General features: G+C 32.0%; 1 protein-coding gene across 8 annotated transcripts in view; it reads left to right on the top strand.

Moving 5' to 3' along the window:
* Positions 1-15515, top strand: part of LOC132707965 (transcriptional regulator ATRX-like) — a 29879-nt gene that overhangs the window by 10689 nt on the left and 3675 nt on the right. For 5 of the 8 annotated variants that reach the window (XM_060680041.1, XM_060680036.1, XM_060680009.1 and 2 more), the window contains 19 exons: positions 1-358; positions 2360-2541; positions 3565-3732; positions 3787-3872; positions 3950-4132; positions 4188-4387; positions 4441-4598; positions 6373-6680; positions 6735-6910; positions 7160-7348; positions 7405-7646; positions 7703-7888; positions 9596-9944; positions 10041-10182; positions 10245-10314; positions 11745-11789; positions 11897-12164; positions 13561-13863; positions 14375-14560. In XM_060680041.1, the coding sequence (XP_060536024.1) occupies positions 1-358; positions 2360-2541; positions 3565-3732; positions 3787-3872; positions 3950-4132; positions 4188-4387; positions 4441-4598; positions 6373-6680; positions 6735-6910; positions 7160-7348; positions 7405-7646; positions 7703-7888; positions 9596-9944; positions 10041-10182; positions 10245-10314; positions 11745-11789; positions 11897-12164; positions 13561-13863; positions 14375-14560 (3799 nt within the window). The remainder of the gene's footprint in view (positions 359-2359; positions 2542-3564; positions 3733-3786; positions 3873-3949; positions 4133-4187; positions 4388-4440; positions 4599-6372; positions 6681-6734; positions 6911-7159; positions 7349-7404; positions 7647-7702; positions 7889-9595; positions 9945-10040; positions 10183-10244; positions 10315-11744; positions 11790-11896; positions 12165-13560; positions 13864-14374; positions 14561-15515) is intronic. The other 3 variants (XM_060680018.1, XM_060680050.1, XM_060680027.1) reach the window with 3 other exon arrangements.

Raw genomic sequence — 15515 nt, 5'->3', positions numbered from 1 at the left:
TTTATGCAATTTGAGGACTGTTTTGCAAAAACGCCGGAAGTCGCCGTCGTCTAGTCGACAAAGGCGTCGTAGAAAAAGACGTCGACGTTATTCATATTCGTCCCAAGCATCTGATAGGTCAAATTCAAACACTTCCTCTTATCATTCGCCATCTGATAGGGAAATTTCGGTTAATCGGACCTTTCCTCTCCCATCTTATTCTACCGAGGAAGCTGTTGCCCTCACTCTTTGCGAGGGCATACGCGATTCTGCGGAGGACAGTGACAATAGAGAGACGCACATGAGTGAGGATACAAAGAAAAAGGAAAACGACGAAAAGAAAATTAAATGCACTGATAAAAGTATCGTCTGTAGTAAGGTAAGTTTTTTCTTTTCACTATTATTTTTATATCCCTGTAAACTATATACAATTTTCCAACTTTTATTGAATCAAAAAACTCTGAGGGAGACCTTATAGGAAAACTCTAGTCTCTAGGTGTAGACATGTTCAATGAATTATTTGAATCTAAATTAGTCTTAAATGAAGACCACCATATACGTTATTGATTTTTCCAATTGCAAAATTTGGTTTTTAGTATTTAATACCTTGTTTTCTTATAGTGATCCTTTGTAACTTCAATTAAGTAATTTTCTTTGTAGACAAAAATACGCTTTAACAAATTTAAACATTTAATTTATTTATCTTATAAGAAAATATAGTGGCCCTACTACGGGAAAAATTGATGCGTCGCAGGTGGCTATGATATTTTCGTAGAGAAGGTGTGGATCTTTTGCGCATGCGTCACCCCCCAACTGACTGAGTTGCTACATTGCCGTAATTTTTCTGGAAAATTGATTAATTTTTATAAGAACGCAACATCAGTCTGTGAAATCCGAACATAATTGGCAATGCCGAGCTAAGTAATTACTATTGTCGCAAAACAGTCTGTGCCCTGTACTATGGTTTTCATTTTTGGTGACAATATCTCCGTGCCGTACTCACAAACCTGTATAAATAAAAATATATAATTATATACAATATAATAATATAATTATAAATATAAATATGTGGACCTAATAGGATCTTAGAAAAACAGTGATGCCTATATATTTGACATTTAACAAACTGGAAAATAGACACACAAATATTTAGATGTGAATTTACTAAACAGAATTCCCTACATTTGTAGATACACTTAAATAGTTGCGGGGTAATATGTTTTAGTGTACAAGAATTACAGCAAATATGAGAAAGCAATTAAGCTACAAGTTGAATTTTTTCACTTAGATGTTTCATGTGCGATATCTAGCATTTGAAAGTTATTTCAGTGGAGGTTAAACTTATGAGGCAACTATACGGTTTATCTATTTAAAATTGACTAGATATTTTTATTTACTTTTTGAATTTAATACACCAAAATTTTAGTGAAAAAGCAACATATACAAGTATGTTTGTAGACGAGTCGCAACCAGTCAGGATTCAGGTCAATTAGCTTATAAGCATTTTATGAATAATTTATGAATTGGAAATTAGCTGATCCAAGAAACTTTTCCCACAGTGTTCGATTGGAATTACTTAGGAAATAATTCCAATCGACGACGGCCTTTAAACCCGAATGAAGATAATAGCTTATCAACGGGCCGCGAAAGCCTTAACCAATTTATCAGTAATTTTCCATTTCGATAAATAAACTAACCTGAATCTGGTTTATTAATTTTTTATGTATTAAATTTCGTTTTAGATGAAATTGTTGAATTTAACCTAAATATTTAAGAAAGGAACAATTGAATCGCTCCGCTGTCGGACTAAAAATCCTTCACTGTCTGACTCACGCCCCACCCTGGTTCACAATTTTGGCAGTCTCGTTATTAGCAAACGAAGCGATCTTTCGATGTCAATTTTTTTCAGCGGCACCGACGTTGCCGAAATAGTAGCACCAGGCCTATTTTTTATATATCATTTAAATTTGATAGACATTATTGCATTTATTTTGTATATTTCCCTATCTTCAGTGGCCTTAGAGAAATTAAGAATTTTCTATTTTTTTATTTCAAACATTCTATTTTATTTCTATTTTAATTTATGCTATTATGGAAATTCAAAGAACTCTTAATTTGTGATCTAAAAGTTTTATACAATGGCTATGATAGTTTTGCACAGCGCATACTCATAAGTTTCACAGCCATCTCTATATCCCTAACTTGTTTGTTTTTCCTGAAAATTAATGCCATGGGTATATTTTGAAAAAATAATAGTAAAAAGTGATCACTGAAAAATAATCATTTAACAAACGAAACGTTGGATCACCAAAATTTCGACCTAAGGTAATGTTTATTGTGTCTTATCATACTATTTAACATTTCCTAATCGGTTTTACAGCCAAAATCTTCGGTTAAGAGCGAAAATATGGAAAGGAAAGCTTGGAAAAAGGATCCACTTCTTCGTGGTAAACTGCGCAGCAGTGAATCTGATTACAGCGAAAAGAGTGATTCCAGTAGGCCAAGCAGAAGAAAAAAATTTAAGTCAAAGTACGTCGAAGGACCGACCCACCCTTTTTTTATGTAAATTGGCTTTCTGCTAATTAAAAAAAAATTATATGTTGTTTAGCAATGACCAATTATAAATGAAACCTTTACTTTTTTGACCAGATTTTATGGGAGAATTCTGCTTAATGTATTTACTTTTAAATGTGAAATTCATTTTTTATAAAGGGTGAAGCAAAATATGACATTTATTTTATTACAATTCAAAAGTATGCAAAATTTAAGCACCTTGTTTTGAACCGTTGTTCTATATGTTGAAAACAACCGGTCAGATTTTTACGAAACTCCCACATTTTTTGTATATCAATAGCAAAGAAAAATGGCGCAATATATTGTTCCGACGGCGTAACATGGCGATGGGTTAAATGATCTCAAAATTGTTAAGTATTTATAGTTCCAGACAGTACCGGATTGAATAGGCATAGATTACCGGGAAATCTCTGGATTGTAAAAAAAAAGAATTAGATGGTAATAAAAAATTAATTTCACATTTAAAGGACCATAAATAAACAAAACCCCTCCCTAAGAATATTGCCAAAAAGTAAGGTTTGTATATTCTTAAAGCACTATTGAGTGGTTACGGACTTATGGAACAGTGTTCCGTTCGTCCATAAATTAGACAAAAAATTCAATTAAAATCGTTACAAAACATGTTAGAATATCTTGATCTTAATCTATATCATGATTATATCGTCAATTTACGAAAAAAGTTAAATACGAAAAAATATTGTTTTTATAAAGTTTATCCTGTATATTTTTTTGGATATGGATTCCTCATAAAAATGATTACGGTTTTCTGTAAGCGCATTTAATAAAGGTTTTAGGGTTTATATTTTAAAATTTACCTAAGATATTAATTTTTAAATACAAATATCTACTTTCCAAATATCAATATCAATCTTTAATTTTCAATACTTAGGGTTATGATAATTTTGGTTAAGTAATAATTAATTAATTAAGCAGTTTTAGTAAAATTCTTTAAAAAATTGGTTCACCTCCTGAACTCTTCAATTAGACTTTTTCATTTGAAAATTTTTGTAGGGTCGACCGCACTGAACACCGCCATAAATCAAAAAGTGATGATTCATCTTCTGATAGCGACATGATTTTTGACGGTTTTCATATCAGTAAAGAAAATACAATAAAAATTCCTAATAAAACTCCACTGCGCGTATCTGATGATAGTGAATCCAGCAGTAGTATTGAATTGTGAGTATTTAAACATTGTGGCATTAATATTTAATAAATCAAACCATTAATTAGTGTTCCACTTAAATTAAAAACGCCGGTAAAAGAAAATATCACTGATGACGATGATGTTATATTTGAGGAAAGTCCTGGTTTAAAAGGTAATTTGTACATTTGCAGCATGTTTGTCTTTGTTACTGTCTACAGTGCAGGATACAGCTTTTTATTTCGATTTAAGGTAAAGGTCGAAGGAATATAAGAGCTCTTGTGTCCGATGAACAGTTAGCAGAAGATACCCAAAGAGCCAATCAAGAAGAGAAAGAGAGAATAGCTCGTTTGGAACAAAGGAACAGTATCTTGGAGAGCTTTTCTCAATCATTTAGCAGTCAATTATCAGATGAAGTTGATTCTAATCCTCTGGGTGAGATTTTATTTTTAATTACTGGCAGAAGAACTTGATAATTTGGTTTTAATAGTGCTTGATGTTGAAAAGGACACCCTCACTCCATTGATAAAAGTTCATCATCAAATAAATAAAAAACTGAAACCACACCAAAGACTGGGGGTACAGTTTATGTGGAACTCATGTTATGAAAGTGTGGAGCAGCTTAAGAACAATTGGGAAGGATCTGGATGTATTTTGGCACATTGTATGGGCTTGGGCAAGACCATTCAAGTAAACATAAACAAACTTAATGTGTCTTTCTTTGAACGTAGAATATTTTGTAGGCTTTGGCACTTATTCACACATTATTCAGTCACAAAATTACCAATACCAAATATGTATTGGTGGTGTGTCCTTTATCGACAGTTTCCAACTGGAAAAATGAATGCCGAATTGCTTACAAAGGTGTTGATACACCTTTGGTGCCTATTAACTTGATTGGGTAAGTAGTATTATTGATCAGAATATTTATCCAATTGAGCACTATAATATATATAATTGTTTTTTTTATATCTTAAAATTCAAGGGCACATACCATCAGTATGGTTCAATATTCATTGTCAGTCTTTAATATTATTTAAATAATGGAGATGGCAATATAAAATGTGTAAAGCTCACATTCACACATATGATACAAAGTCACGGAAAACATTTCATCACCACCAAATATGTTGATTACCAGAATCATTGTTAACTGAATAGATAACTTTAGGTTTTGATATGGTACAACTAGTAAAGATTAGTTTGAGTTTATGTTTTTAATAACTTAGTTGTTAATGGCAGTTAAATGTGTCAGTTTAGTAGTTCAAGTTAATATAATTTTTTGAGATTATATTTGGAATTCGCTTAAAGTATACAATACATACAATTCAGGAATATGGGAGACAGGAGCAGTGAGTATTTTTACAAAGCAACTATAAAATTAAAATTTTATATTGAAAAAGAAATTTTTCCAAGTGTGAGAAAATTAAAATTTAGGAAATTCAAGAAAAAACTGATTTTAATCTATTAGCAGAAGTTAAATTTCATATTAATTTGGTAAAAAAGTTTTATATTACATAAGAAATCAATATAAGTAAGTATAAGTAATGTCAATTATATTTTAATTAGCGGTTAGTAAAGAATTTATAGTTATTTCTTATTGATCTAGCTCAAATTTACGCTAATCCACGCTAGTCAGTCCATGTCTACCTGTCACTAGTCAAAAAAGGGGCATGACTACTTAGGAAACTTCAATTAAAACCTAAAGTTTAATTACCTAATTATACCAGGCAAATATGTAAAAACAAAATTGAATGTAGTTTTGACTTTTGTACAAAATTACGTTAATTTTCCTTACATACATAATATTATTGTTACCTACGCAGAGTGTCTTAATGCAAGATAGATTATCTCATGGATTTTCACTACAATATAGCATCGCTACCGATTTAGAACGATTAATTCTCATTCGATGTATTTTGGAACACTTTTACGTCACAGTAAAGACAATTTTGTAAATACTTTATAATTTGAATTGTATAAATTTTATATAACACAAGTCCTGAAATACTTACCTGTGACACCCCTGACACAATACCGCACACGCGTAATTAAATTAATTGTTCATTAACTTCTTTTATAATGTTTTTTTTTTCATGTTAAACTTTCATTGCAATTACTAGACTTGCGATGAAGCGTTCGATCTACAGGAAGTTCGTCAGTTCCTTCTTGAACATTTTTTTCCACCTACATTTATCCAGTGCGACATCTAGTATCTCATTCAGTTATATGTAGACTTTTAAGAGTCATCTTTCGTGATTTCATCTATATTTACATTTTTCGTAGAGGTTAAGCCTATAAGTTTATGAAAACAAACACTTTGCGCCAATTTACACTCACAAATTTGGGAATATGGCTGTTAATTTTACCTGCCAAATTTATTGAAATTTAATTGCAGTTGCAAAAAATGCAAAATACTTACATGCAGAAATAACATGTCTACCGGGCTTTAGAAATTAGTAGTGTCCTATAGTCGATAGACAATTTTGTGTGCAACTTCATCCAAACATAGTTTATCAATTTTTTATACTCGAAATATGTTTTTCAGAAATGTATTGTACATTTATTAAGCATAGCGTTAAGTATTTAAGAATCACTAATTATTAATTATTAATTAAATTTATTATTAATTTATTATTAATTGTTAAGAATTGAATTAAATATTTTCATTGTAGAAGTCGTAAAGATACCAGTAGAAAATTTGAAATTGTAAGGAAGTGGCGCAGGATGGGCGGCATATTAGTTTTAGGTTATGAACAATTTGCAACTTTAACCGATGAAAGTAAATTGGATAAGGAAAGTCTTATCACAAAAAAAGATATGTTGGGCGCCCTAGTCGATCCAGGTCCCGATTTAATCATTTGCGATGAGGGGCATTTGTTAAAAAATAAAACGTCCCAAAGGGCTGCGTCACTAAATAGGGTAAGGACCATGAGACGGATCGTGCTTACGGGAACGCCCCTGCAAAACAATTTAATGGAATGTGAGTACTTTTATAGTTGCTTTCCATTAGTTTAATAAGAATAAATGTCCGCAGACTACTATATGGTGAACTTTGTAAAACCCAATTTGTTGGGTAATCAAAAAGAGTACAAAACCAACTTTGCTAATCCAATAAACAATGGTCAGTACGAAGATTCGACGCCAAGAGACATCCGGTTGATGAAGGAAAGGACATATGTGCTACATACCTTATTAAAACAAACCGTTCAGGTAAGCAAGTATTCTCGCTTTCAGCTTCCTCAGACAGAAATCAAGCCAACAAATTTCAAAATATTATCGAAGTGTTACATAGTTTCTGATGCTACAGGATTCTGCTCTCGAATCTCTGCATTGTGATCCATTGTGTCTTTAGCCCAAACCACTTTAATGTAACTTAATATAGATTACTGTTATTTCTTTAGTTGTGTGTAGCGTGATTTGTTGTTAGTAGCAAAATTTGTATATTTTTGTCTTTTTAAGAGGGTAGAAGACACTGAACTTAAACGGTATCTCCCTAAATTAGTGGACTATGGGATTTTCATCCACATAAGCGATCTACAAGTGCAATTTTACAACGCTTACTTAGACAATGCCCAGGCCCGTCTTGAATTCACAAAAACAGGCAACATCAACCAAAAAAATTTCCTAGCGGATGTTCAAATGGTCAAAGTATGGTTTCGTATTAGTTATGTAAGTTAAACTTTAAATAAACAAGCGAATTTTAGTACATATGCTCTCATCCATACATGATGAGTATTGCAGAAAAAAATTGTCCTAAAAAGGTGAAAGAGCGAGATGTCATTAACGACACTGTGCAAAACGAACAGGAACAGGAAATTCTTATTTCAAAAAGCAGTTGGTGGAAACCACTGTTACCAGAGGACGCCGGTCAAAGACTTGAACTTGGAAATAAGTTGATGACGGCCTTGTCGTTGGTTGAAGAAGCTGTTTCTTTGGGTGATAAAGTGTTAGTCAATATATTGGTAAAATTTAGAATACGAACTGTAAGATGAATCTTTTTAGTTTAATTTTTTCACAAAATTTGGCGGAATTAGATTGCCTGGAGCATTTCTTGAATCACCGGGGTACCTCCACTCAACCCATTTGGACTAAAGGTCAGGATTATTGCAGAATGGATGGTACCGTTTTCCCAGAGGACAGAGTTGTTATGTGTGATCGATTCAATGATCAGAAAAATAGTCGCTTGAGGTACCTTGTGTATTCAAAATTAGTTTTGCTTTTTTGATTACTACACCATACTCACCATATTTTAGTTGCTATAAAGGGCTAAAAGGAGGGAGAGTTAGAATTTGTCATATGATTGGATTGGGCTTTATAAAATTGCCGCGGGGGGCGCCGTGTTCTACTTATTTTTAGCTAGAATCTAAATCATTCAACTAATCATTTTCTCTGAACTATTAATTAATGATGGGTTCTATATGGGATGTTTCAAAATCCACGTTCTCTATTGGGAACTAATGTTTCATTTCACTAAATTGTCATTTAATAGTTATTTTTGTTACTACAATATTTTCGTTTTAATTTTTCAAATATGTTGTTAGCTTGCGAATCCCTCTGTCAAGATATAATAAAATTTTATCACAAAAACAGTATCTGTATTATTGGTTTGATTAAGAAACGTATTATATAATCAAAATTGGAAAACGCAAACATTAATTTAAAATATTTAACATAATAATGTGTAAATTATTAACAAGGAATCATAACATATGCTTAAGATGTCCTCCTTGATAATCCAAATAAAACTATTATTCTATGCATCTTATCATCTGCCCAGTGTATTAACTTTCGATGAAACTGTAATGATGTAATATGTCGCGAATCACTAAATTGTTTCTTATTAAATTACGCTTGTACCCACAGGGGTATTCACAAGCTATGAAAATATTTCAAAAATGATTAAAGAATAAGTTTGATAACCGCCATATTTAAACGTGAATGTGATTTGGTACTGGCAGAATGCAACAGAACGAATACTTAAATGAGTGACTGAAGTTTATAAATATGTTGACATACTATACTTTTTCTATGACTATTACTTTTTGGGTACATTATCACGAAACAGCATGATTACATTTATGGCAAAATAAACGTTAAAATGCTAGTGCTAAAAGCTACCTCTCCCAAAGCCGTGACTAAGATTTCAGAAATATCCGAAGTGACTAACGACTGTGAACAATGAAGTGACTTCTTAAAGAAACACTTCCGCACGACTGATTCGTGCATTATTTTATAGTATTTTTAAATATGTTTTATCTTTTTAAATATATATAGTGACATGTGTCACAGGTAATATATATGACTTGTCAAATTTGAAATACCATAACCGACTGGTTCTCCGACTATTATAAAAGTATATCACGAATTTTGATACATAACCTTATCAATGTATGGTTACGTTTATCAGTTTACATAGTCTTAACCATTAGGTGTTTGATATAACTTTGACACAAAATAAGGGAAGGAAGACATGTTGATATTGTCGCTTTTGAAGTGTCTCTTCGCATCGACAGAATTTGCGAAACTAGTTTTTATTAATTGGACATTTTTTTCATTTCTGTCCAACATTTTAATGAAATATTAGTTATTTTTTAATATTTACAAGTGAAAATTAAATCACATTTATACTATACAAAAATTTAACCCGTCATTCATTTTAGTTATTTTTCAAATCTTCGTTATGGCAAAATAATAATAAGTTTTAAACTTCTTTTATTAATTTATGCAACAACAATATTATTAATTTACTTTTAAGTTAAAAATTAATTTTATAATTACAATTCAAAATATTCTTTAAGCCAAGCATGCAATTGTGCTGACCAGCTGCTTTTTTTTTCATTATTTTTCTATTATAGAAACTGATATAACTTAAAAAGCACCCAGCTTTTTTTTAAGGTTGTTACTGATGTCCACAAAAGTCGGCGGATTAGGCTTAAATTTAACGGCTGCCAACAGAGTGATTATCATGAATGTCAATTGGAACCCTTCTCAGGACACTCAGAGCGTTTTTAGAGCTTTCCGTTTTGGTCAGACCAAGGACGTTTACGTTTATAGGTTAATTTCGTTAGAAACAATGGAAGAACGCATATATCAACTTCAAGTTACAAAGTTGGCAATCGCACACAGGGTTATAGACAAACACCAGATTACGAGGCACTACAATTCAAATGATATTCAGGCAATGTATTCTCTCAGGCCTTCAGTTTTTAAGGACAGGCCTCTTCCTAACGTCCCGGAAGATAAGGTACCCTAAATATTCATTTTGTATATTTGAGATGTACTTTTATTTATTTTGAAAAATTCATGTAACTTAATTTACTATATAATTTTTTCATCGCAGGTTTTAGCCAAAATACTTCAAAAATATCCATTTGTTTTCCGCTGGCACGAACATCAAGGACTCTTGGCCAATCGTCCCGAAGAAGACCTCAATGAACAAGAGAAAAATGCAGCCTGGGAAGAGTTTAATAAACGAGCCGATGGTAATGTTGTAGTACTGTCAGTATTCTTTTAAAATTTGATCATTGGATTTTTTAATTTGTAGAAACTTCTGCATCAGCTCAGTTACCGACTATAAACGCAGTAGGATTACAGAATAGAAATTTAGCACAAAGGTAAGGATTTCTATATTTTGTTGTACATTCTTAAAAGATGGTAATAAAATGTAATACATAATATAATAAGTAGTTACGCTTCACGATTGATAGCCTAGAAAAAGTCCGTTTTAACAAAATAAAGCAAACAGCATTACACAAAAATGATTTACATTTAGATATATAGATTTTTTTAAACCTCCATAGGAGTTTATTTAATCTAAAAATTTTAGATGTAAATTTGTAATAATGCTGCGTGAAATAAAAATAGTTAAGCCCGTTTCTCACTTGACAACCTTTCATAAAAAATTGCGGGTATGGCCATAGACAGCGTTTTCAATGAGCGGTCAACTTTCAGATTTTTTTCCTATACTTTTTATCACTCCAGACGGATGTAAATGTAAAAAATTGAAATTAAAAATACGCCTTGAAAATCTCATAACAAGCCTAATAAAATTATTAAAAGACATACAAGACGTTCCACTAAAAGCACAAAGTTTTATTTATCAAAATTTGTACAAATTAGCGAAGAATAAAGAATTCAGCCCACGGAGCATATCTTTGCTCGATTGTTTTAAATTTTTTTGGTAAATTTGCTAAGCCCTGGGCTACTGACCTAGTCGTGTAGGTATCGATTTCGGAAATTTCATTTCTTGTTGTTTCCTTTTACTTCCAGTTTAAAATGTTTTAAAAAAACGAAACTACTGAAGAAATAATTTAAGTTGTACTTTTAGTCCCTTATTTATCTCTTTGACAATACTATTCGCTAAGATACCACCCACTGGACTTCACTACTATTATGCAGTTGAAATTAGCCTTTTATAAATGACGTTGCTAGATTTCTGCACAATCGATCAATTAATATTTAACATACTCTAAAAAATTCGTTTTTATTTTAATGTTTATCAGGTTCATATCATTTTTTTGGATGATAAATTTCCAGCCTAATCTTTGTGCATTTGTTTGGAACTTTGGAACTGGGTGGCGTTCGTCATCAACATGGCGGCTGACGTTTCGCCTATTCGACAGTTATCAGCTTGGATTTGCACAGATCATATTAAATTTTCAAGAGACGGAATCTGATTTATTCCTTTCTTGTCGAATTCTTATTACTATTATCTAATAGCTACCCCAGTCACAGTTCATCATAGAAGATTTGTATTCTTTGATGGCAATGATCAGTGGTATTAATAATTTGATTTTCTGCCCATTTAATTTTTTTGTGCCAAGCTCGTTATTCTTGGTACATCCCTTTTGTTAGGAGAGAGACAATACTTTCAATTGACTAAACTTCCTTGTTTGGTGATATGGTAATATATTATATTATGCTGTACGTCGATAGATTTCTAAAAAGCGTGGATTTATTTAATAATGAGTTGTAGCGTAAAGAAAATATTGGTCTAAGATTTAGCTATCGGCTGTTATAGCTGCTCGTTTTTTTTTGTTTGTAGGCTCCCTATTGATGAAGATCATAACTATTCTCTTCCTAAAGTTAAGTAAGAACATTAAGTCTATTTTATGTTTATGATTTTAATATTATTGGTCGCTACATCTGTTTTTAGACTATTTTTTTCTAATTGCTTTGAAATTGTCTTTTTTACAGCTCCGTTGTTCAAGCAACTCGTAATTTATTTACTAGTCAGCTACCGGCATCAAATATGGACATCAATATTCAAGCTGTAGCGAAAGCGATTGCCGAAGCCAAACAGGCGAATGCTTTACGACCAGCTTCGTTTGTGTTACAACACGGCTCCAAACAAGTTATACCTTCCGTACTAAACGCAGTAAGATTGCCTGCTACAAGCCAGCAATGGAAACAACTTGTTCCGAATCCAGCTAGTGCATTAGCAGCAAAGATATTAAACAACAGAGTACGTAGCATTTTTAACAGACTGATTTTTCAAAATTTCCTTGATTCTTTGACATAGAAATGGAAAACTAGTATAATGTGAGTTTAAGAAAAGGGTTATTAAAAAGATAAACTGTGTAGAAAAATGAAATGTGAAGATTTCTATAAATCAAGTGATTGATTTCTTATCGTATCGTCTAATAGCAATCTAATCTTTTGTGACGTACATAATTGCAAATCCATGGAAGAATGACTTCTCTAGCCAAGCTCTCTTGGCAAGTACAACTGCTCCCTAATCCTCATGATATCTACATTCTAACCAACCCCGATCCTTTTTCTTGACCACCAGCAGAGAACACTTTCAAATGCACCTGGCCAATCAGTGCACTAGAAATTCTGTCTGTAGATAATTCCAAATTTTTTATGTTTGTGGCTGATGTTTGTAAATGCCATTTTTTTCTGAATAAGTGGGTAGTTTGCTTAAGTTTGATTATTGTGTGCTTATAATAAAATACAGTAAAGGACTTGGGTAGAAAATGTCTTTTATACCAATATTTTGAAAATGTGAAAAAAAGGTCAATTTATTATTAGCGCTTCGAAACTTTTTTGGTACTTTGAATGTTTTTACCAATAAAATTAAGAACTCCAGATTATATAATTCTTTAGACTTGGGTGGATTTGAAAAAAATATTAAGGCCAAGCTAGTAGAAAACAAGAAGTATTCAAACGACAAAGGGCCTATAATTACACCATTAAAGAAAAAAAAATTGGTTAGTAATGTGGCTCATCCTAACTAGAATTTGAATTTTATCATGGGAAATTATGTATATATTTATATATAATTATCCATTCTAAAATCTTTAAATCTTAATAAGCAAGAACTGTCAAAATAAATTGTCATTATGTTGGTTCCTTCCTTCAATATAACTTAAGAGAACATTCACGGAATAATATTCTGTTTGGTTTTTAATAGAATGACTCTCTTCCTCTGTTAGCAATTTTTCTCTCATAGCCTAGCCATGTCGCTTAGATTTATATATTTCTTCACACTTTTGGCAAAATCCATAAACATATCAAATTAGTTTTCAGAGAAACTGCTCTTGACCCAAAATTCATAGGAAAACATTCACTCCTAAGTGGGCTGGTCAGCCCTCAAATTTTTTTAAATGGAAATCAGGATCAACAGACACCGCAGTAAAAATGGCCTTAATTTAATTAGATTGAGCTAAAGAAACCAACAAACTCACAGCCAAGCGCACAAACTCTCCAAATTTTCAAAAATATTCAGCAATATTGATATTCATTTCAGCGTCAAGCTTAAAATAAGTATATGTGATTGCACTTAGTACACCGTGACATATTCTGCTAACACTAGTTTAAGTAAGTAAAAATCATTTCCAATGCAAGTGATGTTGCAGAAATCTCCATCGCCAGCTCACGCCGCCATACCGTGCGTTGAAACGCTAGGACCATCATTGCCTTTGCCATCCGTTGGGTTTCCGAAACAACTTGAACAAAAAATTCCGCCAACAAATACCTCTGTTTCGTTCTTGAACATTAACAGCAATACACTGAATTTAGCAACAAAAAATGTGGATAAAAACACGAGAAGTGTCAACAGTTCTAAAAAAGTGGGATTGCCTGGAGCCTCAAAACACGACATAATAACGGCAGCAAACAAAAGATTAGCAAGTAGTTGGCGAAAAACGAGCACTGTAAAGGTAAGTAATTTTAATAGCGTTTCGCAATACGGATTGAATTAGTATTTATACTGTGCTTGCACCACGTTTGTATGAGTTTGGCGGCTTGGAATACAACGAGAAGAGTTTCAATGTGGTTTCACTCAACCTTTCGGTTCTGCTTAACAACTACAGTAAGAGTGGTCAATGGTCAATCACAACATATACTGTCGCGTGATAATCTTCTTAAGTCTGAAACTTTATTCACAACTAACAGTACAGGTTGTTCTCTTTGTATGGTATCTCTCGTATTTTTCAAAATAGAAAAATTGCGATTTTCACGACACTGGAATACTTTTTTAAGAAACTAAAGCATCTATCAAAAAAAAAAAATGAAGTCTAACCAAATTATTTCCAAAAATATAACTTCTAGATTAAATTAATAATTAGGCTTTTTTGAGCTAATTGCATCAACAATATGAAGTCTTAATTTATTAACAATTCATTACAATCAAAATTTTAAGATAATGTAATAGTTCTTCTAAAATTTTAGATTGCAAAATCTGATAAAAAAATTCCGGGTACTTCGACCATCTTTCCGTCTACGACATCAACATCTTTAGCGTCGCAAAATTCTGCCAAGTCACCAAACCCTATCAAGAACAACACAGACATAGCATCATCAGATACAACGTTATCACTTTGGCCAACTACTCCAAGAAATTCTAATATTATTAAGGTAGGTTGGGCAGGGCGGTTTTCAATATGATCTATGCAACATTTTCAGTTTGCAATGATAAGTTTTATTCTTGTACAACGAATACACAAACTCATTCCACCTACACAGAATAACAATGTGGATAATTCCAGTGGAAGCTATCATTGGACCCAAAGTCGTTCATAAAGCGAAAATGTGAACAAATTTTATTTTTCCTATTTGAACACCTAACCTACTAATTTCTGTTTTGTGTAAAAACTGTGATAAACACCGTTCAAAAGATATTTTTCGTATTTGGCCATACTTAAAAAGAGAAAAAAAACTCGTAAAACAAATCTTATTAATAAGTCTAAACCATGTATTTGATAGCATTTTAACAACTGGTTTTTGTTATATTTATTTTAGATAGTGTTTTAATTAAAAAATTCTATGTTCTATTTTTTTTATCTACATGTATTCTTAGAATTCTATTTGAAGCTTAAGAATAACAAAAATTAAGTTAAAGTAGTTCCTATAATTCCTACATCCCTTATGCTCTCTCCTCTCTTCTCAATCAATTCAACAACAGAATAACAAAAACCAAACTAAAAACTAACAAAATATTTGCTTATTTTGATACCATTGCAATGCATAGATGTAGGGTATTGGTCGCCCATTACCGTATTTTAATTTTTGTGTCGTCTACCAATAAGGTTTTAGTTTAGATGTATTTTCAAGACAGTATTTTCTCAAAATATGCTTAGATTTCGTGGGAAAATAAGTTTATTGCGTGGAGATTTCTGTTTAGAAAGAAAATGGAGAAAAGTGCAAGTTGGTGGGTGAAATTTAGCAGACATGCGCGTGCTGGAGCTACTATATTATCTTGTGACGTATGACATAAGCAAATACTGTTTTGCAGAAATAATGAATGGAATGGAAAATTTGGTCATCTCAATTGTGATCATTATTTTATAGACAATGTGGGGGCTGCAAATAC

Source organism: Cylas formicarius, unplaced genomic scaffold (genome assembly GCF_029955315.1).
Source record: "Cylas formicarius isolate icCylForm1 unplaced genomic scaffold, icCylForm1.1 PGA_scaffold_10__41_contigs__length_53128322, whole genome shotgun sequence".
Taxonomy (NCBI): domain Eukaryota; kingdom Metazoa; phylum Arthropoda; class Insecta; order Coleoptera; family Brentidae; genus Cylas; species Cylas formicarius.
Note: the sequence above shows the minus strand (reverse complement) of the source record. Positions and strands in the feature narration are given on the sequence as shown.